At 35.1% G+C, this 27687-nt stretch overlaps 1 protein-coding gene across 4 annotated transcripts in view; it reads left to right on the forward strand.

Annotated features, from left to right (window-relative positions):
* The first annotated feature begins 5972 nt into the window (after positions 1–5972).
* LOC131801356 (uncharacterized) overlaps positions 5973–27687 on the forward strand; it is a 65046-nt gene continuing 43331 nt past the window's right edge. Inside the window, exons 1-11 of one of the 4 annotated variants that reach the window (XM_059119913.1) lie at positions 5973–6149; positions 9247–9907; positions 9976–10058; positions 11921–12067; positions 12132–12224; positions 12292–12458; positions 12524–12692; positions 12767–12929; positions 13996–14053; positions 14120–14203; positions 14269–14401. In XM_059119913.1, the coding sequence (XP_058975896.1) occupies positions 9398–9907; positions 9976–10058; positions 11921–12067; positions 12132–12224; positions 12292–12458; positions 12524–12692; positions 12767–12929; positions 13996–14053; positions 14120–14203; positions 14269–14401 (1607 nt within the window). In that variant the 5' untranslated portion in view covers positions 5973–6149; positions 9247–9397. Of the gene's footprint in view, positions 6150–6204; positions 6226–6413; positions 6570–9246; positions 9908–9975; positions 10059–11920; positions 12068–12131; positions 12225–12291; positions 12459–12523; positions 12693–12766; positions 12930–13995; positions 14054–14119; positions 14204–14268; positions 14402–27687 lie in introns of those variants that run through there. The other 3 variants (XM_059119916.1, XM_059119914.1, XM_059119915.1) reach the window with 3 other exon arrangements.

The raw sequence follows: 27687 nt of genomic DNA on the forward strand, positions 1-27687 counted from the left end.
TACAACACTACAATATGTGAGAAGCCCCCTCATGTCCAAATCTATTTGGGAAGATTTCGCTTTTGAAATTATGTCTGATCACGTACGATCAGATTGGATCTGAAAATAAGTATGCCAAATTTGATCGAAATCGGTTCAGATATAGCTATAGCTCCCATATATATATTGTTCATCCGATTTGTTATTTTTGTCCTCCGCAGCCGTAATATGCACTCTGTAACAACAATATTTGGGAAAATATATCAAATACAGCTCAGAAATACAGATTTCAGATTTTGATATAGCTCCCATATATAACTTCGTCCGATTTACCTTTGATTGTGCACCAAACGTCTAATATTTGCCCAAATTGGATGAATTGAGTCTAGAAGCTAGTATGTCAAATTTGGTGAAGATCAGTTCAGATATAGCTATAGCTCCCACATATACTGTTCATCCGATTTGTCAGATTTGTTACCCACAGCCGTAATATGCACTTTGTAACTGCGATATTCAGGGAAATATATCAAATACAGCTCAGAAAAATCTTTGCCAAATTTTATCGAGATCGGTTCCGATTTGGATATAGCTCCCATATATATTTTTATCCGATTTCAAATTAATTGTGCACCAAATGGGTAATACAAGTCCGAATTTAAAAGATACAAATGCTTCGGCATATTTAGTCCTTTGAACTTTTAATTATAATTATAATCACAGCGTGTATGATTGAATTCTCCCATAAACTTATAATTTTTATGCGCAACTCTACTAAATTAGCAAAGTGGTGTAGGGTATCATAAAATCGGCCCCGCCCGACTTTAAGACTTTCTTTACTGGTTTTACACACAAGTAGTGGTCCATTCTACCCGTTGTCTTAAATTCTAACTTCATGCAAGATTTCGTGTCCCTTGGTTTCTATTTGTGACCTTTAAAACGGATGCAAAATCAGGAACATTTTGAGTTGCTGGTCCATTTGAACCCCTAAATATATTGCGGACATCTTTGAAAACAATAGATTTAGCCCTTCTGAGCCTTACCCTACCTTTCGTGAGGTTCGAACGATAATTGCAATCTGGTTATAAATAATAACCCCAACCTGTGTTGTAAAGTGCAAAAATATTACAAAATATACATTTCAATATTATAAGTCAAATTGAAAAAATCGCATGCGATAAAAAATATGAAAAAATAAAAAATGTCACAAAATACTACAAAATCTGTATTAACATCATTATCGGCATCTTTTTACGCATTTTTTTAGATTTTATACTTTTATGCCAAAAGGGCATTCTAAATTTACAAAATTTGTCAAAATCGCTCCAGCCATTCTGGAGATATAAGCATTGTAGCTAACATCCCCTTCCTTTGTATATATACATTGTATATATTTCTCTATATATATCCGATATTTTTACTATTGGCATCTACGTAACGGTCAGAGTTCTCCTGTTCGTTTATTTGTGATTTCGCCGCATTAAAAATATTCGCGGTTTAATGGAAAATTTAACTTTTATTTATCACAAATGCTATGGCCTATTTCAACCACTAAATATTACCCGATGACCATCAAAATTGGAAAATTTCTGCTCTAGTCCTATGCTGACTTTCGCTTCTATTGGTCTATAATTGTGACCTGTAGAGCAACTGAAAAATCAGGAAATCTTTCAGTTTTTGGTCCATTTCAACACCTAAATATTATGCGATCATCTACAAAAGAAATAGGGTTCTATTCTGATCTTAACCCCACCTACATTTTAAATTTCGTGAAGATCGGCCCATAATTGCGACCTGTAGAGTGATTACAAATTAACATGGACAGACGGACGGACATATATAGCTATATCGACTCAGCTCGGCGAGATAGGAAGATCCATATATACTTTCCTATGTGGGAAATCAATATTTCGTGGTATTACATATGGTCTGTTCCAGAACTACAAGAATGTAATATTTTTTACAACGATAACCGATTTTGCCTTTATGATATCTGAGAAAGTTGTACAACTAGTAGACTCTTTCAGGTTCTGGAACAGACCAATAATTTTTGGCCCAATCAAACTTATAATACCCCCAACACAAAGTGTTGTAGGGTATAATAAAATCGAATGTTTTCAGTTCCCTACCTTGATTTCATTGTACCCATGGCTCAATAAGAAAGGTTGCTTAACTTCAAGGTAACTAGGAAAGTGCAACTCTGTACTGGAGTCTTATTATGTCACATAGACTTTTTGAAAATGCTACAGTTTGCTCTGTTTATTTAAATTTTTGGGGTTCCACCACAAAATTGAATCCAAGATAGAGAAACAATTTTGTTTTATCCCAAAATTATACATTTTGAAATAATCGGAAATAATTTTAAATTATTTTCCCTTTTATTCAAAACAGAATAGGGGCACCAAAAGAAAAAAAATTGTATTTAGGGGATAGCTTTATGCTCTTTCTTCGATATCATAAAGGGAAAATCTCTGATTTGTGTATGTACAATGGATATGTAAATAAACAATTTTGAAAAAAAAAAAAAATTATACATATGATTGCATGACTTTACCTTCTTAGTTCTACCCATGGTAGAAATACCAGGTAGCAACATAGGCGAAAATTACAACAAAGCAACTTTGTTTGGAAACTTGATATGTCAAAGTTGTAGTCAGAGCGAATTGTCTTGAAGTACAAAATTTGGGGCAAATTATTTTTCCAATCAAAATATTGAATTAAATATTTTCAAAATTGTTGCTTTTTCTATTACAAAAGCAAATATTCAAAACTTCCAACATCGATTGAAAGTAATGCTGAAGCCGCTGCATCTTGGTTTGATTATAGCACGTTCAATACAACATTTTTGAAAATCACAGAGACTGAAAATGGAGTGATTGTAGTCTCCAGCGCGCCAACGAAGGACATTTGCGATAATAGATGTTAATCGTTGTTATCTCTTCATCATCCTTACACAGCATGCAGTCTTGGTAACGTTGGCAACGTTGATTTCATATTTAACAGCGATAATGTTCTTTACAAGAAAATATCCGGAAAATTATTTTTGATGCTTTAAAATTAGGTTTTGTGGTGGTTCTGGGGTGTACCCTTTTTTCTTTTGCTACATCGTCAGCTTTCTCGCTGTAGTGTTATGCTACCTAAAAGGTACTTTAGGGTATATTTACTCCTCAGGCTTACTTAAGATTTGGATCAAAGATTGCAGAAGATACAGGGGGCTGAGTCTACTGTGAGTCCGGGCATATTATTTGCTCAGCTATGAAATGTATAGCAGACAGGAAGTCTTTTAAGCATAAAAAGTTTAATACATTCGAACAATTTGAAATAAAAAAATTATCTCAATATTTAATCACACCCCAAAAATTGCCAATATTTTGTTCCCCAAACCAATCCAATATGCTTTGGAATCATTTACCTTTCACTGTTGCAGCCCAATAGTGTATAACATAGTTGAAAATCCGTACAAATAAGATGATGAAATTCCATGTATCGGTTTATTTCCTATATGAAATTGATTCCCTGTTTCACTTATTTCAAATATCCACGAATTTTAGATCTCCATATTACCTATGTCTACCATATGTTGAATATACACTTTTTCCCTCATACTCTATAAAAACGTAAAATCTCGATTTTCTATCAATAGCATTGTTAAAGTTTGAAATCATGCAACAATTTTCTTATGTGTACATAAAGGCGAATTCAAATTACAACAATTTTTTGACATATCAAATTGATACCAGCTGGCCTGAAAGGGTTACCTTGTAATTCTACCATGGTTCTACCCATGGTAGAAGAATATAGGTAGACCCTTCGACATAGCTGCTGGGACAATGAACTGTCAAACCAATTTTGGAATCGAAATTGTTGAATGAAAAATTACTCAAATTTGTAAATATAGTTAAAAACCAGTAAGGAAAGCTCAAAAGTCGGGCGGGGCCGACTATATGATACCCTACACCACTATGCATATTTAGTAGAGCTCTCGTAAAAAGGTTTATGCAGGGCATTTCAGAGCTCTATGAGATATTTGGTACAAAATCAAAATCTATCTAATTCTATCGTGCATTTTACGAACTATAGCTATCTCTGAACCGGGTTTCTCCAAATTTTACGTATTAGCTTCTAGACTGGTGATTTGGGCTGATATTGACCATTTAGTGCACATTTAACCCGAAATCGGATGAAGATATATATGGGAGCTATATCCAAATCTGAACCGATTTCGATAAAATTTAAAACAGCTATTCCTGTGCTCCATCTAATACCTGGTACCAAATATCACGGTTGTGGAGTGAATATTACGAATGTATGGGACTAAAACTCTAAATCGGATGAAACATATATATGGTTGCTAAATCTATATCTGAACCGATTTTCACTAAATTTGATATACTTGCTTCTAGGCTGAATTTGGTCCGATGTACTAAAATTCAGTCCATTTGGACTTATATCGGCCATTTGGTGCACAATTAACCCGAAATCGGATGAAGATATATATGGGAGCTATATCCAAATCTGAACCGATTTCGATAAAATTACAAAAAGCTATTTCTGGGCTGTATCTTATATCTGGTACCAAATATCATTCTTTTGGAGTGCATATTACGAATGTGAGAGGCTTAAACACCAAATCGGATGAAAGATACATATGGGAGCTATATCCAAATCTGAACCGATTTCGATAAAATTTAAAACAGCTATTTCTGTGCTCCATCTAATACCTGGTACCAAATATCACGGTTGTGGAGTGCATAGTAGAAATGTGAGGGACTTTAAGATCAAATCGGATGAAAGATATATATGGGAGCTATAGCTATATCTGAACCGATTTTCTCCAAATTTGATATACTTGCTTCTAGGCCGAACTCGGTTGGGTGTGCCAAAATTCAGGTAATTTGGACTGATAGTGAACATTTGGTGCACATTTAACCCGAAATCGGATGAAGATATATATGGGAGCTATAGCTGTTTCTGAACCGATTTTCTCCAAATTTGTTGTATTTGCTTTAAGGCTAATCTCGGTCACATGTGCCAAAATTCGGGCCATTTGGGCTGATATTGGCCATTTGGTGGTCAATTAAACCGAAATCGGATGAAGATATATATGGGAGCTATATCCAAATCTGAACCGATTTCGATAAATTTTAAAACAGGTATTTCTGTGCTCCATCTAATACCTGGTACCAAATATCACGGTTGTGGAGTGCATATTAGAAATGTGAGGGACTTAAAGATCAAATCGGATGAAAGATATATATGGGAGCTATAGCTATATCTGAACCGATTTTCTCCAAATTCGATATACTTGCTTCTAGGCCGAACTCGGTTGGGTGTGCCAAAATTCAGGTAATTTGGACTGATAGTGGATATTTGGTGCACATTTAACCCGAAATCGGATGAAGATATATATGGGAGCTATATCTAAATTTGATCCGATTCTCACCAATTTCAATAGGGTTCGTCCTTGGGCCAAAAAAATATTGTTTGGAAAATTTCATCTCAATCGGATAATAAATGCGACCTGCATTTTGTTCACAAGAATACATGGACAGACGGACGGACGGACAGACGGACTGACATGCATAAATCGACTCAGAAAGTGATTCTATGAAGGTTCTCAAAAGTAACTATGGGTCTATCTCGTTTCCTTCTCCATGTTACAAACAAATGCACAAAGACATAATACCCTTACCACTATGTGGTGTAGGGTATAAATACATATTATAACAACCACCGATTGGCGTCGTGTAGAAAAACGTATACAAATATACTTATTTTTGAAGAAATATTTAAAAAATTTTGACATATCAATGTTCCCAAGCGCTGATGCATCTACCTGTATTTTTCTACCATGGTTCTACCATGGATTGTACCATTTTTTAGCAATACAAGGAAAACCCTCGTATAAACACCGTTAAACAAAATCTCAGCCATTATCGAAATCGATAAAAAATTGATTTTTACACCAGAACGAAAATCGACTATCGTGTCCCTAACTCGCAGGTGAAACGTCAAATCAGAACGACGGAAAATCAGAATTAATCACGAAAAATAAGACAATTCACAAGTTTATTTCGGTTAAACAAAATTTAAAGTTTCTGCGGCGAATGCTCATGCCGATAATGACGTTTTGTGTTTTTAGTAATATAAATCGATAGACTAACCATAGAAAGGTAAAACCCCATAAAATCATGGAAACAACAGTCACCATGAAAAGAGAATCATAAGAATCATACGACAAATGAACAAGTGAGGAAAAACATAGTGGAAAAATTAAGAGTTGAGCAATTTTCGTATCCTCGGTTGCCTAATGAAACAAGAAAATATTAAGCAATAAAATTGGGAAATAAACAAAAAAAAATTGTCACAACTCAATAAAAAATCGCAACAAAATCTTGTCCGCACTGAAAATTATAATTGTGTAAATCAAAAAAGCTACACACCTTGTCCGTGTGTATTGTTATTGTCCGTAAAAAAGTTCTATTTGCTGTGTATTATTATTTTTGTTGTTGTGTCAGAAAAAAAAAAAAAAACATCGTCACCGCCAACCCGCAACACGACAACAACAAAACGACGATAAACACATTGAGAAGGTTAAATAGAGTTTTTTTTTTTGCCCAATTATCTTTTGTTTCAATCAGGTGTATTTGGACTGTTAGTTTGAAACCATACCTATAAACAGAAAATGTTTTAAAGAAGAATAGCTAAAATTGCTGAAAAAAATTAATGCAGTTTTAGGCGGAAGTTTTTGTTTTCACATCTCTTCTTTTGTGTTTGTGTCTCAGACGAAGTTAAGAAGCTGTGGTTGTTGTTTTTGAAGTTGGAGATCAATGAACTGAATTTTGAATGAGATCTAAACACAAAATTGTTCCATGGCAAAACACCTATTAAAGATCTGATTCTGATTGGGCCGGACTAGGTATGGCGGGCGTGCATTTGCCATGGCTGGCTGTGTCACGTTGCCATGGTAATCATGAGGAGTCATAAGGATCTGGGAGATCTTGATGTATTTTTCCAATATGTTACATTGGCAAATTATCCAAAGTTAACCAAAACATGACAAGCCGTCATTTCTCTTGGATCCGGAAATTTTCTCATAATAATGTCTGCTCATAAACAGATCGGTTGTTTTCTTAGACTCTGTACGTCGCGTTTTCCTTGGCCATGGAAAAGCCCATTGGACAGCAGGAGAGTTCTGATTTCTGGTTAGCGAAAAGGATTTTCCGAAACATCATGTTAGCTGCAGCCGCTCGCAACGTATCTGCGGGTGGAATACCTGAAAGATTACCAAATTTCTCCCAGCACAAGCTGCTCCCTAAGTCAATAAACTGACAGTGATGGCCTTCCCGTTGGTACAGGAGCACAAGAGGACGAAGTGGCCAGATCATCCGAAGTGTTGCAACATTGGAACCATCCGGCAACCTGTCGTTAGCCACCCAATTCGTTTCGGAAGCCGGTCCCTCTATTGGAGCTTTTCGGCAGTTGCAAAGACTACAGAGGAGTACTGAGGTTTCCGTCAGCAATATAGAACCACATCAGCATTAGATGCCATATCCACATATATAGTAGTGTCATAGAATATAGTGGCTTTTTACTAATCTGAAATCGTTGATACTGTCAGTTACGCCACCAAGTTTGGGGACGTCGAAAGCACTGCCATCCATCGGATTTTAAAACTTGATAATCAACTATATGTGTAAACGCCCGCCGCACTTAGAATTCTGAAACGAGAAGTGCAAGCCCCATAGTGTGTAACAGGGTGTTCCCTAATATTTGCTGATGATTGATCGTCTGGTCCTGTCGTCGATAGCAATTGTGTTAGATTGAATACCTATCTCACGTAGCCTGCAGCCTTCAACCAGGCGAGGATTATTAAAGTGTCTACAACTAAGTCAGCGGCAACATTTTTTACCACATGGACTGCGGATACGAGAATGCAGTGACATTCATACTAATGCAATCACACATGACAAACCTACCCGAGTCACTCCCCAAACACCTTTTCCTACAGCCTATGATACATTTTTCGATTTGAAGTTAGAATTAGACTAGTTAAAAGCGACACGACATATATTGTTGTTACAACAGCAAAAACAACAGTCAGTCACATTTTATTTAAGGGTATATATCATTTGATACGGCCAAAACGTGCCTCGTCGTAATCCGTATCGTCGTATCCGATTTGATCCAAACTTGGTACATCGTAATATTGTTGTCAAAATTAGATCGAGTTCGGAGATGGACAATATCGGTTCACTTCTTCTGGTACCTTCCACACAAAATGTCAACATTTTCATAGAAAATAATTTACTGCTCAGAAAGAGAAAGGATAATTCGATTGTGCTCCAACTTTGCAAATCCAAATATTTGCACCAGATTTAAGTCAGGTCCGAAAATGGACAATATCGCTCCACTCCATAAAGTATCTCCCCCAAAAAGGGTCAACATTTTGAATAATTGTAACTCGTATAGAATAAGCATCCCATCTCATATATATAGGCCCATCCCTTTTGGTACCTCCCACACAAAGGGTCAAAATTTCGAGTATCCACGAAGCTCATAAAACGCGAAATCAACATCATGGAATCTGACTTGGTACATCTCTATATTTCTATCAACACAATTTCTATTATAAAGATGGTACAGATCTTCTGATACCTCTCACACATAGGATTAAAATGTCTGAATAACAAAAGTTTTAAAGAAAGCGAGATAAGCGTCCAACTCTCTTTAAATTGTAAAGATGATATACATACATCTGCCCACCCCTTCTAGTACCTCCCCACAAAGTGTCACAATTTCCAATACATAAATGAAATACTTCAATCTGCTATATTTGATACCTCACGCATATTTTACATTTTTCAAACATTTGCACATAAATATCTCATATAATGTATATGAAGAACTGTTTGGAACCTCCCCCATAAAGGGTCAAGTGTTTGAATAATAATAAATCGATTAATATTTTACTTGTTTTTGTTTACATTTGAACTAGTTCTTAAAACGTCGTGTTGTTAATTCTCGTTTAGATACCTAGGATATGTTTTTTCACTCACCATTAAATTGCTTTAAAAAAATGTTGTGATTAAAATAACAATATTTTCTTTGCATTTTTTAATTCAGGCTCCCAAGGAAATGCATTAATCTATACAAACATTAAAAAAATGTAATTACAATCTATAGGTTTTTGAACTGTTTTTCAAAATCAATTAGTTAATTAAATGCACCAAACACGTTATTTTGTGTTTTTGTTTTATTTATTTTTAGCAAGCTTAGCTCTGCTTCTTTATCTCGGAAGAGTTGTACTACTTGTTGTCATTAGTAAATGTTGCTGGTGCTGCAGTTTCAGTTTTTCTTTAGAAATCTGTCAACATCGTAGGAAAGCAGCAAACAACATTGGCGGCAGTATTGTTTTAGAATGTCGGAATCAACAAGCAGAACCACTAATAATGCATCCAATATTGAAATGGAAACGTCAAGTTCGACAACGGCAGAGAATGCTGAGGCCCAAACAGAAACATCAGAAATAGTAACATCAACAACAACTAGTGAACTCGCAACAACGAGCGGAGAATCCACAACAACAACAAGTGGGGGATCCACAACAACACCAACAACAAGTGGAGAAACCCCAACAACAACACAACTGGAGTCACCAACAACATCACAGCAACAACCTCAACAACAAAATACTGAACAGCAGCAACAACATAATGCTGGACAACAGCAACCATCAACACCTCCCCAGCAGCAGCAACAACAGGCTCCACAACAGCAAGCAGCTGGCGCCGGCGCTGCTGCTGTAGGAATTGATGTCAATCAAATAGCAAATGTTATTAGCGTTAGTTATTTAGCCGCCAATGGGTTGAATAATCAACGTAATCGTGGTGCCGCTGGCGGTGTAATTGGAATCGGAGCACCGGGACAGGTAAGAAAATGGAATCTATATCAAAATATTTTGTAATTTTATTAATATTTGTTTTTCATTTGTTACAGAACAACATCATGAATATGCGAAATCGTCTGTTCCATGCAATTTATTTTAAAGTGGCGTTGATATATGCGCAAATGTTTCCCAAGTGAGTACAATGTATAAGGGATAATATTTATTATAAAGTCCAGAATGTCTTGCAAAAGTCTCACTGGTTAAGAAAGTCCATCAGAAATATTAATAAATGTGTCCTTTACAAAAAAATGTAGACCGGGATGTGGTTCAAAGATGTTTATAAAAACGTCCACAAGAAGTTCAAAAGTGTTCTTAAAACCAATGTAACAAAACATAAATTATAAATATATTTCTTGAAACGAGTATAGGGTCCAGAAAATCTTCAAAAATGTGAAAACTTTTCAAAAAATATATATTATAATTTATGTTTTGTGGCATTGCGAATTCGTCTGTAACAAATCGATATTTTGTGGATTTATTGGAACTATTAATTGACGCGTGGACGACTATTGATTTAAAAGGTCTGAAAATCCGAAATAGGAGTATTATTGAATGCCGGTCAAAGAAGTCCATATCTATGACTTTGATAGTTCTGAGAAACAGCTCTCCTAGTCGCAGAAAAATCTCCATAAAAAGCCCTTGTCTCAAAAAATCGTGGAGCTCTGTTATAGCATGCAAAATCCTTTTTTGGATCTTATGATCAAAAGTTCTTAATAGCCCTAAAAATGTGATTGAAAACGACAATTTATGGCATTGAAAGTTTTTTAAAAGTATTATTAAAGAAACTCCCACGGTTATGGTCAAAAAGTGTTTGAAAACTTTAATTTAATATGCACATTTTGGCTATGGAATGTCAGTAGACATATATTTGAAATATCCACATATTGTGGCGAAAGTCTTTGGAAAAAGTATAATTAAAAATTCATGCTGTGTAATTTCCAGACAAAATATAATCAAAGATTTCAATTACGACCCTTTAAATTCTTAAAAATATAAATAAAAATAAGTATAATATAAATAAATAATAAGTAAATGTCCTTTCAAAGTGTGTGAAATTGCCACATGGCAATATATCAAATATATTATAAACATATTAAGTTTTTGTGACAACGAGAATCTTTTATAGCTTACACGTAAATTGTCTAGGAAGTCTGAACTAATGGGCCAATATTGTCCATTTTGTATCGAACCTAAATAAATATTATAAAAATTTTGCGACGTGGCAGGTTTGGACCATGTCGACTACTTCCTTCCTATGTGATAATTTTTAGAAAATGTTCGTAGTCGACTGGAATATTCCATTTTCATAATTCATCTAATGCAGATAAAAAATATTGCTATGGACAAAATGACAAGAAAATTGAAAATTTACATCCTCCATTTTTATGCGAAATCATAAATTCCATATTCATCTCAGGTTTCTGGTTGAGCAAAATATTTAGATATGGCAAGTCACCTGACCTTGTGTTAATAAAAATATTGTGATGTGTTTAATTTGAAAACAATGGGATTTTACATCACATTTTATAAGAATTATAATTATTCAACATTTTGACCCTTCGAGGGGGAGGTACTGGTTGGAGTGGAGAAGCCAGACCTAGGGTTTAAAAACGTTATTTCGATGAGGTACGTTTTGGCCGTATCAAATGAAAGCCATTTAAAAATATTATTATTGGGAAAATTCATTTCAAAATGTGATTAAAAATTCATGTTTTATAATCCCACATATTATTTTAAAATATTTGTATTATTTCTTGTGGACCTCAAAGTAATTTTAAAATGTTTTAAAAATCCGTGCTTTGTCTATTAAAATATTTTTGAAAAATTACACATTTAAGGTCTTTTCGTTTGAAATAAACTTTTTATGGCCCTGCAAGTCTTCTGAAAACCTTGCTCAAAATCAGAGGAAATCGCAAAAAGATACTTCAAAATTAAATATTTTTTAAAGGTAGTCTTCCCCCAATTAATCTTAATAATTTTTTCATTTACTTTCAGACCTTTTCAACGAGCTTTGGAATATTTCTTCCTCGCTAAAGCACTGCTCTTCTTCTCGGCTTTGGTTTACATTCATATGTCGTTTATAAAAAATCCAGCTACTTGTCTGGAGCACGTTCAAGACTGGCCAAGGGATGGGGTTCTAAGGTAAGTGAATATAATGCCCAACAAAATTTGTAACAAATTTTGAAAATTGTTTCCCCCTTTGTAGGGTTGAGGTCATACCCAATTTGGACAAACGCATGGAACTGTATGAAGAAAGTCAGGTCTATGAAAGGAATATGCGAAAGCTTTACTATGATTAGTAAGTGGAATAATATTTAAATGTTAGCATTGAAAACTAGGTTCTGTTTTCTCTTTATCACCTTTAGTTTTTATGGAATAGGACCGAAGACTAAGAACCAATTGTATCATCACAAATATGCAACAAATGAAACATTTACCTATTACCTGCAACACGAAGAAGTCTACGAAAGTTACTTAAAAGACAAACAACAACAGGCAACGGAATATCATGAGAATCCCGACATGGAATATGGTAATATTTTTAGAACATAAAAAGTTTAGATTGGACTTAAACCTTTTCCTTATTGTCTTCCCTAGCAGATGAACAATACATTGTGGAATATTCACTGGAATATGGTAATTTACGTTTATCGCCAGCCACCCGAAAACGTTTACAAATACCCGTTCGCGTTGTACGTTTGGATCCCATGACCAATAAATGTTTTGGTGATAGATTTAGTAAATTTTTACTTAAAGAACTTTTAGGGTAAGTAGTTTTAAAACAAATTTTTGTTATGTTTAGAAAGTCAATGAAGTTTTTTTTTCTTTATTTCTCCTAAGCTATGATGATTTACTTATGACTTCGGTACGTGTCATTGCCGAAAAGGAAGAAAATAAAGGCTATTTACGTAATGTCATTACTGGTGAACATTATCGTTTTGTTTCCACTTGGTGGACGGCATGGAGTTCATATCCTACGGCATTTTTTGTTATGCTATTGTTTGTGAGTATTCATCGAAATATTTCAAGGAAATGAAATAGTGAAAAAGGAAAATCTTGGTACTTTTCAGATAAATATTTATATAGAAAGATAGATATATGGATAGATAGATAGTTTAATTGAAAAATAAGATATATATATATATATACAGTGTGGCTACGGTACCAGTATCACGGTAACAAGCGATGGTACGAGGCACAAAAGATTTATTCACATCTAAATCCTGGAGTGCTCTAACGATAGCCACTTGTTGTTTTCCAGCCAGCTTGAATTCCATCACGAATACCACTTCTTCTGAAAAATGCTCACCAAAATGCTTTTGTACGCTTGTAAACAATATAATGATTGACTTAGAATGACAACAGTCTGAAATTGGTTGACGTTTTTTCATCTCATCCTGTTGATAGATATATATTTAAGCTATCTAAAATAAAAATAGGTAGCCATATAGAAGCTTTTCCAACGTTTATTTTTAGATGAAAGCTCTTATGAAAGATCTCTGTAAACAGAAATCTATTGGTTTAACACATTCCAAAGACAAAGGTTTTTTTTTAGACTTAAGAACTTCTCAACATTTTCAATAAATAGAACATTCTGTAAATACTTTCCAAAGGTAAAAAGCTGTTGCAATGCTTTCCATAAAAGGACGCCTTATAGAAAGTATTTTCTAAATACTTTAAAAACTTTTTAAACATTCACAATAAAAAGAATATCGTTTAAAGACTCTAAAAATATAAGGCCTTTCAAATTCCATCTATAGACAATCTACCTTCAAAAGATACTGTATTTGTATAATGTCTTGTAAAGATCTCCCCTAATTTCTAAAGTCTTTAAGGATGACAACTGGTAAAATAAGTAGCTAGGTCGTAAGAAGTTACTAAATTATATAAAAACATTTAGAAAGAAAATGTCTAAGGAACCGTCGTGTATACATGTTTATCTTCTTTATGTATACAATTCCTTCCAATTGATAGACTAATCCTAAGAATGAAGGAATTCCTCATTATTGTATAAGTAAATATATCAAGGTATTCAATGGTGCTAATACGTTTTCTTTTTTATATTTTAGACCTTTTCAATATCGATGCTATTGAGATTTTCGCATCATCAAATATTTGTTTTCATTGGTAAGACTATCAAATATTTTCTTTACGTATTTTCTTTTTAATTCAATTTTTTTCTAATATTTCCAGTGGACCTCTTACAAATGTTGGAATTCAATGTAACTGCTCGTTTCCCCATAGCTCCTCTATTGATTGTCATATTAGCTTTAGTTGGTGAGTAATAATACCATTTAATTTTGAATCGACATTTACTCATATCTATATTAAATTTTCAACAGGCATGGAGGCTATAATGTCGGAATTCTTCAATGATACAACAACAGCGTTCTATATAATATTAATTGTTTGGGTTGCCGATCAATATGATGCCATATGCTGTCACACCAGTATTACAAAAAGACATTGGTTAAGGTAAGTTTAACTTATTTTTTTAATTTTAATTTTATTTGTAGTTGATCATAGTTATGCAAAAATGACTTATTTTATACAGTACGTTTTCTTCAGGCAGGAGATTTACTACTTATATCTAAAATATATTTTAGGGAACTTCAATAAACTGAAGACTTTTAAAAAGTTTTGTTTACATTAAATTGCCTGTAAAAGTTTTCTTTGGGATAAAAATACCATAAATAGATACTGTAAAACTAGAATATCTTTTATGGATTAACAATTGTAATGTCTTTGGAATGAAGATATTTGTTTGGGGCCTGCAATAGTATTTTGTGACAACGATATAAGCAAGAAATATTCAATTCAATTCATAAATGGCAATTTAAATGCCCCATGCGTCCTAATATGTAGTTGATAATCCAATGTGTCAAACGCGTCGGATACAGCCTTTTGCATATTTTTTAACAGCTTAGCAGATTGACCGTATCTCTTTCAAACAAGAAAAAAAAAACATTAAATTCGGCCGGGCAGAAATATAAATACCCTTCACCATTAAGTAAAGAAAGCATTTTTAACATTAACATTTCAACTTTTTAAAAAACCAGGTTAGGCCGTTTTATTGGGGCCATACCAAAACGGGAACTTTTATAGACAGTTTTATACTTCAAGGATAATCATCTACCAAATCTTCTAAAATACCAAATTTGAAACAATTTCGTGAGTAAATGTGACTATAATTATCAAAATACCGAATATCGGTGGGTATCTTTATATGTGAGCTATAGGATAACGTGGACCTAAATATTCAATGTTCAGCCACCGAAACTAGAACCCTACAAATATTAATTTTTACACAAATCCGTGGGAAAATGTGGTAAAAATCACATTTTTCTTTGGACCAAATCCGTTTCAGGACATTTGGAGTCGATCTAGCGATGTACGTCCGTCTGTCTGTCTTAGATCGAGATCGGAAATGGGCAATATCGATCGGTTCACTCCCTTGGTACCTCCCACAGAAAATGTTAACATTTTCACAGAAAATAATTTACTGTACAGAAAGAGAAAGGATAATTCGGTTTTGCTTCAACTTTGCATATCCTAATATTTGCGTCACTTCTACGTCAGGTGCGAAAATGGTGGACTATATTGGTCCACTCCATCAAGTAACTCCCCCACAAAGGTTTAAAATTTTGAATAATTGCAGGGTGAGATAAAAAAACTGCACAAAGTCAAATCTCATAATTTTTACATTTTTTTTAATTTTATTGAATGAAAGCAAAAATTGTCAGAAATTGCATCAACTTTTAGAATATGTTCCGATTTGTTCGAATTGGTCGCCTTTGGCACGAATTATGGCCTCAAAACGGCCACTTATACCGTCACACGCTGCCTGAATGTTACTCTGCGGTATTTTGACCCATTCCCGGCGAAGCGCTTGTTTAGGGTGATCGACACTTTGGTATTTTTTAGTGCCAACCTTGCGTTCCAAAATACTCCAGGCACAATAGTCCAGCAGATTGTTATCCGGAGATTTTGGTGGCCATTGTGCGCTGGAAATGAAGCGAGAAACCTTATTTTGTAACCATTCTTGGGTGGCGCGTCCTAAGTACGATGGTGCCGAGTCCTGTTGGAATGTCCAAGGTCTTCGGCCAAAATGTTTGCGTGCCCAAGGCTTTAATACACCCTCCAGAATATTTTCGCAATAATATTCGGCATTTATTCTGATGCCAAGGTCGATTAATACGAGCGGAGAGCGACCATCGGCTGTTTGGCGGCCCAAACCATCAGCATGGCATGCACATATTCAGCTGAACTCTTTGGCAAGTAAACATCATTTCATTTTGTTTGTTTACAAACTGCTGGACAACGAATGTTTTCTTATCGGAGAAAACCAGATTCGGCAGTTCAACACTTTCGGTCAAGCGAAACAACTCTTTATCTCTTTTGAGTCCATTTTCCTCCTTTCCTGTGTAAGTTCTTGGACTTTTTGGAATTTCAATGGCTTTACCCCGAGCTTATTCAATATTTGCCGAATGGAATATTGCGACATGCTCAGCTCACAAGGCATTTTTCGGATAATGACACAAAAGATTTATTCACATTTAAATGCTGGAATGCTCTAACGATAGCCACTTGTGGTTTTCCAGCCAAATATGAGGAAATAACTTTGTTTCTGGAAAATGCTCACCAAAATGCTTTTGTACGCTTGTAAACAATATAATGAGCTGTCACTGGAATAATTTTAGCTGCTGCTGTCGGACGAGTGGCTAAGAAATTACAGCAGTCTGAAGTAGACTGCAGTTTTTTATCTCACCCTGTAAACGCTCGGGTTCCTTCATAGGAATAGCCACTTATTTAATTCACAAACAGAATTGTTAAAATAATGGGTCTCTACTCCTTTTTTCTTCAAGGTAAATGTCGAAATGTTTAAGAATCGATTGTAGGTAAGCAAATGGCCACCTCCATTTCTTTGTCGATGTCCGTTAATGTAAAACAATTACTTCTGCTTTATAGGCAGGACTTTCTAAAAAAATCTGTGTGCCTATACCGACCAAAGACTGTGTGAACTAAACGAATGTTGTTGATAGGCTAGCCTAAATAAATTATTATTTGATTTTGCATGAATTTCACTTTCCAATATCAAGGCGTTGAGCAAAGCGTGGGTCGTCCCTAGTTACCGAGTAACCTAAAAAATACCAATAACAAAAACACCGACGATGATGATGTTGCCGGGTTGGACGTTTGGTTACTAAGCCCAATTATTTATTTAAGACTTATTATTAACCACCTCTTGTATATTTTATGCCTCATTATTGCTTTCACTTGTTGGTCGTATTATTTTATCTCTTGTTTTGCGTCTTAAAACATAAGAAGAGGAAACATGGAGACCTCCTTATTTAAAGATAATTGGCAATAGAAACACAACACACACACACAGATACTCAAAGAACGAAAAGGTGGTGAAGGGGAACGGAGGCAGCCGTACAGGGAACTCAGGAATTAGAAAGGTATTATGACAATATTTAATTAATAACAATACTAATTACTGTATTATGACCTTACATTAAGTAGGTCGACATCTACATAATTTTGAGCGGGCAAAGGGGGGGGGGGGGGGGGTAGTGGTTACCGTGTTGAGTCCTTTTACACTTGTAATTTTAATAAATTGAAATTTTATTGAAATAATACCATTTCGTTGAAAGTGAATTACTGTTTCTCATCATCGCCTTCTAAAGCGGAACGTTTAATGTGTTTGCATTATTTTTTGGTTAGCGGATTGTTGTTGTTGTTGGGTTGTGCTGGGAGTATGTCTGTTTTTGGTTATGTTTTCCTGCTGCCGAAATTAATTAATTCGTGTTTTTTGAGGGTTTGGGGGTTGAGAGACGATAAACAATTAATAGGAAATTGAATGGGAAACTATGCAAAAACAATACTGACTAATTTTTGAGGATGAAATTTGATGTGAGGAGGGAGGTGAAACTGTGGATTTTGGAAACCAAATTAACACAAACTACGTGATGTCACATAAAAAGCCCAAGGGAAATTATACCCAGAAACCAAAAAACAAAAAAAAAAATATGCAATATAAATAATTTAAGCCTACAGCTAAGATTTGGTCCAATTATAAACAAATGGATTTTTAATTAAAATATACAGGGTGAGATGAAATAACTGCAACAAAGCCAAACACCATAATTTTTACATTTTATTTTTAGAATTTATTGAATGAAAGCAAAAAATGTCGGAAATAGCATCAAATTTGAAAAAAAGTTTAGCTTTGTTTACCTTTGGCATAAATCTGTGGTAATTTTTAGAAAATGTGCGTTAGGTACCCATAAACCGAAGTATTCCATTTTAATACCTCATCTAATAAAAATAAAAATATTGTTATGGGCAAAATTACAAGAAAGTCGAACATTTATATCTAATTGTATGTAAAATCATAAATTCCGATAAATTTTATATTCATATCAGGTTTCTGGTTGAGAGAAATATTTAGGAATCGCAAGTTTGAAGGAATTGCTGACATGTTTCGCAAGTTATGGCAGATAAAAATATTTAAAAATTGTGACCCTTTGTGGGTGAGGTACCAGAAGGGGTTCGCGGTTTCTTTATCAAAAGCTTGAAACCTATAATAGGGGGAGGTACCAGAAGAAATGGTCCTATCTCTACCATCTTGATAACAGATCTTGTGTTGATGGAAATATTGAGATGTGCCAAGTCTGAATGAAATTGGATTTTAATTTCGAGTTTTATGAGCTTCATGGATATTCAACATTTTGAGCCTTTGTGAGGGAGTTACCAGAAGGAGTGGACCGATATATATCATCTTCACAGCAGATCTTGTATTAGTAGAAATAATGGGATATGTGAAATATAAAGAGAACCTAATGCTTATTTCGGATTTTATTAACGTTTTGGTTATTCAAAACATTGACCCTTTGTGGGTAAGGTACCAGAAGGAATGGTTCGATCTCTACCATCTTTATAATGGGTCTTGTGTTGATAAAAAATATTTAGATGTGCCAAGTCTGAATGGAATTTAATGTTGTGTTCGTGTTTTATGATCTTCATGGACATTCAAAATGTTTAACATTTTTGGGGAGGTACCAGAAGAAGTATACCATTTTTACACCAGACCTTGGGCTAATAAAAATATTGCGATTTGTGTAATTTGAAGGCAATCGAACTCTTACATCACCGTGTGTGGACCGATATTGTCCGTTTTCGCACCTGATCTAGCACTGATGCAAATATTAGGATTTACAAAGTTGGAGTAAGATCGGATTATCCTTTCGCTTTCTGTGCCGTAATTTTTTATTTAATTTCGACCTTTTGTGGGACCGATATTATCCATTTTTGCATCTAACCTAATACTAATATATGCAAAGTAAGAGCAAAATTTGGAATATAGCTTCTCTTTCGGTGCATTTTTTTTAAGTTTCGACCTTTTGTGGGGTAGGTACCAGAAGGAGTGGACCCATATATTCCATCTTAACACCAGACCTTGGGTTAATAAAAATATTGTGATGTATGTAATTTGAAGACAATCGCACTTGTACATCACATTTTTTAAGAGTTGTAATTATGCAAAATGTTGACCCTTTGTGAGGGAGATAGCAGAACGAGTGGACAGATATATTCCATATTCATGTCAGACCGTTGGTTAATAAAAATATTGTGATGTGTGCAATTTGAAGACAATCGGGCACTTGAATTCTACAATTCTATGTTGTCTATTTTCTTTGTCCTGACATAGCATTGAAGCAAATATTAGGATTTGCAATTTATTGGAGCAAAATCGGAGTATTCTGTGCAGTAAAATAATTTTTGAAAACGAGGTATCAGAAGGATTTGAGCGATTTTTTAAAAATTCCACGATTTTCATAAATATTCTAAGAAATTCCACGATTAATTGCCGTTTAAAAATATTCTTCAAAAAAAAAAAAAAAAAAATCATTCAACTTTGATTTTCAGACTTCAAAAGGAGCAAAAACATGGCCTTTCCTTTCAATTCCACTTCAAGCTATAACAATCCAACTCATTTCCCTCAATTAGCTACGAGTCGCTTTAACAAATTGAAACTTCAAATATCACTTACTAAACGGAGAGGTATTTCCACGTCCACTGCCCTCACTGTCGCTCCCCTTCTGGCACCACAAATCAATGAATTATTCATTGAAATTGAAACCGACCAGCAATTAACAGACATCAAAAACATCATCATCGACATCATCATCATCATTAACATAACACAGACCAAGGAGGAGCATTGGCCACCAAGTACTTCATTGATTTTAAAAGCTGATTAAATATGTAACCCAGGATGGCTGTTACTTTCTGGCAAGCCCGGAAAAAAGGAAAGAATCGTCCCGAAGAGATAGTCATTAACAGTTAAACGACTTTTAAATGACCAATTCATGAATGAGGATTTCAAGCAGCAATTCCTTATTCATTTTCAACTGAATAATTGATGAGGACGAGGGCGGTAGGGGAAGAGTTTTAAAATATTTATTTTTATTTGTTTGCGTAAAAATATATAGCCTCACAATTCCAAGGTCAAAATCTGCAAACGCTCTCCTGCATAACAGTATGGCTAATTTATTTGAAAATCTGTTATAATTTCCAACTCATTATCTGAGGGAGGAGGGGAGAAGGTTTGGGGGGGAGGTGTTGATGAAGTGAGTTGAAAGGCATAGAGGTTGGGAGGGTGGAGGGCACAAAAAAGGTCGGCTACACAATTAGTCAACTTTATAGCTGGCCGCAATAAAATTAACCGCGCGTGTCTCTTTTTCATAACAAAGCCGAAGCGCCCTCAAAGGATTCCTTGTGAGTGTTGAAGCATAGCATTATTGTCGGCACTTTGAAAAGTTTTTGGGGCCGCCGAACCCAAGCCGAAGCAGAGTGGTGGTGCTGGCGCCATGTGGTGGGGTATTGTCATCCATACGTATCTCATTAATTTTTCATTGAATTTCTCAGTCTGTGGTCAAATTAGTTGATGTTGACTGACTTTATATGGTTTTATGTGAGTGCGGTGTTGGTTGGCTTTTGTTTAATATTGTGTACAAAATGAAGTCATGTAAGTGATGTTAGAAAAGAGAACAGCCGGACGCTAGGGTTTCTAAGGTGAAAATCCTGTCAAAATCGACGGAGACAAATGTTCTTAAAAAACATTCCAATGTCCATAAAAATATTCGTGAAAAATCTTATGATTAGAAGGAGAGATTATTCTTAAAATAATTATCCTTCATAAAAATGTAAGATTGTAACCCGAATATCCTTCAAAATATCCACGACTATACTTAACAAGTAAAATATTATCAGGCGGCTTTGCCAACAGATTTATTCCCCCAGCCTTGAATTATGATTATCCAAACTGTCGATTTTTTATGGGGAAGGTTCCAAAGCAGTTGGCCAATATTGACCAATTCGTATCTGACCTAAAACTGATAAAAATATTAAATCCTGCCACACTTGGACTATATCGACTGCTTTCTATACTTTATTTGAGATATGTGCAAATTTTCAGAAAATGTTAAAATGTGAGTGAGGTACCAGGTAAAGGGGACCGAAATATTCCACTTCCACATCTAATACAGATAAAAATATTGGTATCTGCAAATTTAAAGGAAATCGACCATCTATATCCCATTTTATACGAAATAATAAATTCCGAGGAATTACATCTTCATATCAGAATTCTGGTTAGGAGAAATATTTAGATATAACAAGTTGTATAGAATCGCCGACTTGTTTTTCAATTATGACAGGTATAAGTATTGGAAATAGTGACCCTTTGTGGTTGAGGTACCAGGAGGGGTTGACAGATATCTATCATTTTTCGTTAGCAAAATTTTTTGGACCTGTGAAATTTGAAGACAGTTGGATTGGATACAGTTCGAAATGGATACTACATCCTCAGACAGAAAATCGGTCATGTAGGTCCACGTCTTCGTATAGCCCTCATATAACGGTACCCTCCGATATTCGGTATTTTGATGATTTTAGGGACATTATTTACCGGAATTGTTTCAAATTTGGTATTTGAAGTTCGTAATGGATACTACATCCTCAGACAGAAAATTGTCTATGCAGGTCTGCGTTTTGAAATATCCTCCTTATAAAAGTACCCCCCTATGTTCGGTATTTTGGTGATTTTAGAGGCAGATCTTGTGTTGATAAAAATATTTAGATTTGCCAAGTCTGAATGGAATTGGATTTTAATTTCGAGTTTTATGAACTTCATTGATATTCCAAATTTTGACCATCTATGGGGGAGGTACGAAAAGGAGAGGACCGATATATCCCATCTTCACAGCTGATTTTGTGTTACTAAAAACAATGGGATGTATGAAATATGAAGAGAACCGAATGTTTATTTCGGATTCAGTAATCGTTTTGGTAACTCGAAACTTTGACCCTTTGTGGGGGAGGTACTAGGAGGAATGGTCCGATCTCTGTCATCTTTTTAACATGTCTTGTGTTGATAGAAATATTGAGATTTGTCAAGTCTAAATGAAATCGATTGTAAATTTCGCGTTTTATGAGCTACATGGATATTCAAAATTTTGACCCTTTGCGAGGGAGGCACCGACCTACACCAATTTGTAGATTTAGTAGAGATATCCATAACAAAAAAACGTTATTATGTGGATTTTAAGATCGTTTTTGAATGCAGATATAATTTAAAGCCGAAAGGAACTAACAGATGGTAGCATATCCTGCTCTTAATCGAAAGGAAAGGAAATTAATTCCTTTCATTAAAATCCTACTTATTTGAGCTGATATTAGGCACAATAAACGTGAATCAGATGAAGATATATATGGGGAGAAGCTATATCCAAATCTGCACCGATCTCTATAAAAATTAGAAGATGTATATCTATGCTGTATCTGATAGATGGGACCAAAAAGCTCAGTGTGAGGAACTTAAGTAGAAAATCGGATGAAACATATTTATGGTATATATAGCTATATCTTAACCGATATTCACCAAATTTGATACACTTTTGTCCAAGTTAAATTCGTTCGTCTGTGCCTAAATTCATTCAATTCAGACTTATATTAAACGTTTGGTGCCGAATATACTTGAAATCGAGTAATGATATGGGAGCTATATCCAAATTTCACCCGATTTCGATAAAAGTTGGCAAAGGTATTTGTTAGCAATTTTCTATATATTTCCCCGAATATCGTTGTTAGGGAGTGTATATTACGGCTGTGGAGGACAAAGAAAAAAAAAAACAAATCGGTTGAACAATATATATGTGGCAGCTATAGCTATATCTGTACCGATTTCAATCAAATTTGGCATACTGATTTTCAGACCTAATTAGGTCATATATGCAAATTTAATACTATTTCGGCTGATATTACACGTTTGGGCCACAATAAAAAGCAAATCGGCTAAAGAAGTATATGTATGTATATCGGCAATTTCAATAGGGTTCGTCTTGGACCAAACAAATTATTTTTTGTAAAATTTTACCCGATCGGACAATACATGCGATCTTTGTTTGCAAAAATACATGGACAGACGGACGGCATAGATTTAGAATAAGATTATATTCTCAGATCCTCGAAAGGAACTATGGGTCTCTCGCTTCCATCTCCATGTTACAAAGAAATGCACAAAGACGTAATATTCTGACCACAGTGTGGTGTAGGGTATTCTTCTTCTTCTTAAAAAAAAAAATAACAGATTATCTTTAAAAATATTCTTAACAAATTGACGATTTTAAATACGAAAATTCCGAACATATTCTTAAAAAATTATGATTTGAAGACCGAATATCCTTCGAATCCAAATATTCTTCAAAAAATGTTCTGCACAATTATCCTCCAAAAAACATAGGTTAATATGTCCTTTCGGTTTGTTTCCTATCCATTTGATTTGTGTGTTACTGGAACAATAATCTGACAACACCACCACCACTTCAGTAACCACCAACGCCCAACAGATGTGAATATTTAAAAATGATATACTTCCAAACAAGGGTTCGTCGGTTGGCCCCCACTCATAACATAATCATTTAAGTCAACATTTGGAAAATAAATACTCACACCCGCACCCACACTCACACACATGCCCACTCAAACATTGATATCCAACGTCCACCCAACAAATTCCATGGCAAAAACAAAAAAAAAAAAAAAAAAAATTAAATTGGCTGGCTCTCGGACCAAATGGGAAATAGAGAAGTGGCCATAAGGAAACAAAGACGCATTGTTGTTGGGAGTGCAGAGAGGGAGAGCCATTGAAAAACTTTTTGTTGTTTTGTTTTCCGGAGGAACCCAGCCATTAGCAAACATTTAAATAAGCACTTTTACAAACAGAAACAAAAACATGGAACAATGCTTGACCCACCCCCACACTGTAGTGCCACCATCCACCTATCTATCCTCTGCCCATACATGCGACCAAACAAACAAGACACAACCACAACAGCAACAAAAATTATCGAACACAACATAACATAGAACAGCAATAATATAAATTGATTATAACAAACGAAAAAAGCAACAATGGATGGAAGGCACACGGGGGGGGGGATACTGGCGGCAGGAAATAAGGCCATACAAACACTGCTCCCATTAACCATGTAGCTCCCTCGCGTCTTTGTCGTTCCATCCATCCATCCAATTTAACAAATAGAAAACATAAACAAGGCAACAACACCATGTTTTCCTTTTTTCCTAGAAGACGAAGACCGAAAGAGTAAGAGAGAGAGACAGTGAGACAGTGAGGAAGGAAGCAAGGAGAAGTGGATATTAAGTTTAAATCGATGAGAAAAGTTTATTTCAGTTTCTTAAAAACACAAAATCAAAAACAGAAATAGAAACATTAAAATTCACTTAAATTGTGAAGATTTTCACCGCACACTCACACACACAAGGTATGGGGCCTAAGGAGCTTTTAACAGATGTTTTAAAATTTTAGAATAGGATGCAAAGATTCCTGCATAAAACCACTTTTGCTTTGAGGGTCTAGCAGCAATAATTGTGGATTTGTAAAGAATACGGTGATCAATAAGCGCAGAGGAAATTTGAATATTGTCGATATTTTAAAATTATTTTACAAGGACATTCCACTCTACTGTCGTGGAATATTCAATAATATTTTTGAGAGATATTTTTCCTCGTTAATGGTGATTTTTTTAATCGATTGCTCGATAATCGTGGATTTTTATAATTTTTTTTGGGACTTTCTGACCTGAAAACGTGGTATTTATACCCTACAACACTGTGTGTTGGCGGTATTATAAGTTTGACTGGGCCAAAAATGATATAACTTCACGAAATATTGGTTTCTCACATAGGAAAGTAAATATGGATCTTCCTATCTCGCTGAGCTGAGTCGATCTAGCTATTTATGTCCGTCCATCCGTCTGTCCATGTTAATTTGTAATCACTCTACAGGTCGCAATTATGGTCCGATCGTCACGAAATTTAGAATGGGCATGGAAATTTAGTGGGGCTAGGGTCAGAATAGAACCCTATTTCTTTTGGAGATGATCGCATAATATTTAGGGGTTGGAATGGACCAAAAACTGAAAAAATTCCTGATTTTGCAGTTGCTCTACAGGTCACAATTATAGATTAATCAAAGTGGAAGTTAGCATGGGGCTAGAGCTTAGGGCTGGGCAGAAGCCTTCCAATTTTGATGGTCACCGCGTAATATTTAGTGGGTGAAATATTTTTTCACCTTATAACACTGGTTGGGATACTATATAAGTATTGCAAATATCCGATCCGATGTTCACGAAAATTTTCACAAGGGTAGGGTTGGGCTTAGAAGGGCCAGGCCTATTGTTTTCAAAGATGTTCGCAATATATTAGGGGTTGAAATGGACCACCAACTAAAAATTGTCCTGATTTTGCATCCGTCACAAATAGAAACCGAAGGTCACGAAATCTCGCATAAAGTTAGAGTTTAGGACAGTGGGTACAATGGACCACTAATTTTGTGTGAACGAATATAGCCAAATATCCTAGACAAGCAAATCATATAGATGAGTCTAAATTTGGAGATACGGAGGGGCTTCTTGCTTTTGGAGATGATTGCAAAATATTTAGGGGTTCAAATTAACCAAAAACAGAAATGTTTTTCCGATCACACAATTGAAGCCAATCGACACGCCTGTGAATAGAGTTATGGACAGTGAAGAATTCTAGCATTTTGGATGACTGTTGGATTATATTTAGCTGTAACTAACGACTATAGCCTTTGCTTATTTGGGAATTTGGGAATTTTGGATTTTTGTTTTTAATATATTTTTTAGGGTCACTCAGACTTATGATCGTGGCTTTATCTAGAATTGTTTTTCACGGTTATACTAAAACATGTTGGAAAGTATTAGTCGCTTTTGCCGACAGATCTATATCCTCAGCTAATGTTCGATTACTTAAATATATTTAGACTTCAGTTATGATTATTCAAATTGTTAATCCTACAAGGTGAGATAAAACAAGTAAAAAAGCGTTAAGTTCGCCAGGGCCGAACTTTTAAATACCCACCCACCACCATTTGGTACAAACATGGCAATTTTCAAAAAATTAAAATCCGTTAAAAATTCTTATAAAATTTTAAAAATACCGAAAAACGTGGACCTGCATAGTCAACTTTTGTCACAAGCTATTACAATATTCAAATGCAATACTTGAACAAAAATCTGTTTATAATGTAGCTAAAATCATCAAAATACCGAATATAGGGAGATACCATGCGGGTTATAAAACGTGGACCTGCACAGACAATTTTCTGTCATAGGCTGTAGTATCCATTACGAACTTCAAATACCAAATGTGAAAAAGATCCGGTAAATAATGTCGCTAAAATCATCAAAATACTGAATATCGGAAGTTCCGTTATATGGGGGCTATACGAAGACGTGGAACTGCATGGCCCATTTTCTGTTTTATGCTGTAGTATCTATTACGAACTTCAAATACGAAATACGAATACGAAACAATTCCGCTGAATAATGTCGCTAAAATCATCAAAATATTTTGATACCAAAAGTCCTGCAGACATAATACACATTTGAGTAACGATTTATCTACCTACCTCATTTTTTTTTTGGAAGCTAGAGTGATTTCTACAGACGGACATTCGGACGGACATTGCTAAATCGACATAGAATTTTATGCTGATCAAGAATATATATATATACTTTGTGGGGTCAAAACATTTATATTTCGAGGTGTTACAAACGGAATGACAAACTTTATATACCCTCCATACTATGCTGGAGGGTATAAAAACGGCAACAAAGTCAAACGCCATAATTTTTACATTTTTTCTTTGAATGAAAGCGTAAAATGTCGGAAATAGCAACAAATTTTAGAGTAAGTTAGGATTTGTTCGAATTGGTCACCTTTGGCACGAATTATGGCCTTCAAACGGCCAATGTCCGAATGTTGCTCTGCGGTATTTTGGCCCATTCCCGGCGAAGCGCTTGCTTGAGGTGATCGACACTTTGATATTTTTTAGGGCCAATATTGCTTTCCAAAATACTCCAGACACAATAGTCCAACGGATTGGTATCCGGAGATTTTGCTGGTCATTGTGCCCTGGAAATGAAGCGATGAACCTCATTTTCTAACCATTCTTGGATGGCACGTGCTGAGTCCTGTTGGAATACCCAAAGTCTGCGCCCAAAATGTTTGCATGCCCACTTTCCAGAATATTTTCGCTATAATATTTTTTCTGATGCCACGGTCGATAAATACGAGCGGAGAGCGACCATCGGCTGTTATGGCGGCCCACGCCATCACCATGGCCGGCGCTTGAGTACTGGTGGCCC

Source organism: Musca domestica, unplaced genomic scaffold (assembly GCF_030504385.1).
Source record: "Musca domestica strain aabys unplaced genomic scaffold, Musca_domestica.polishedcontigs.V.1.1 16, whole genome shotgun sequence".
NCBI classification, from domain to species: Eukaryota; Metazoa; Arthropoda; class Insecta; order Diptera; family Muscidae; genus Musca; species Musca domestica.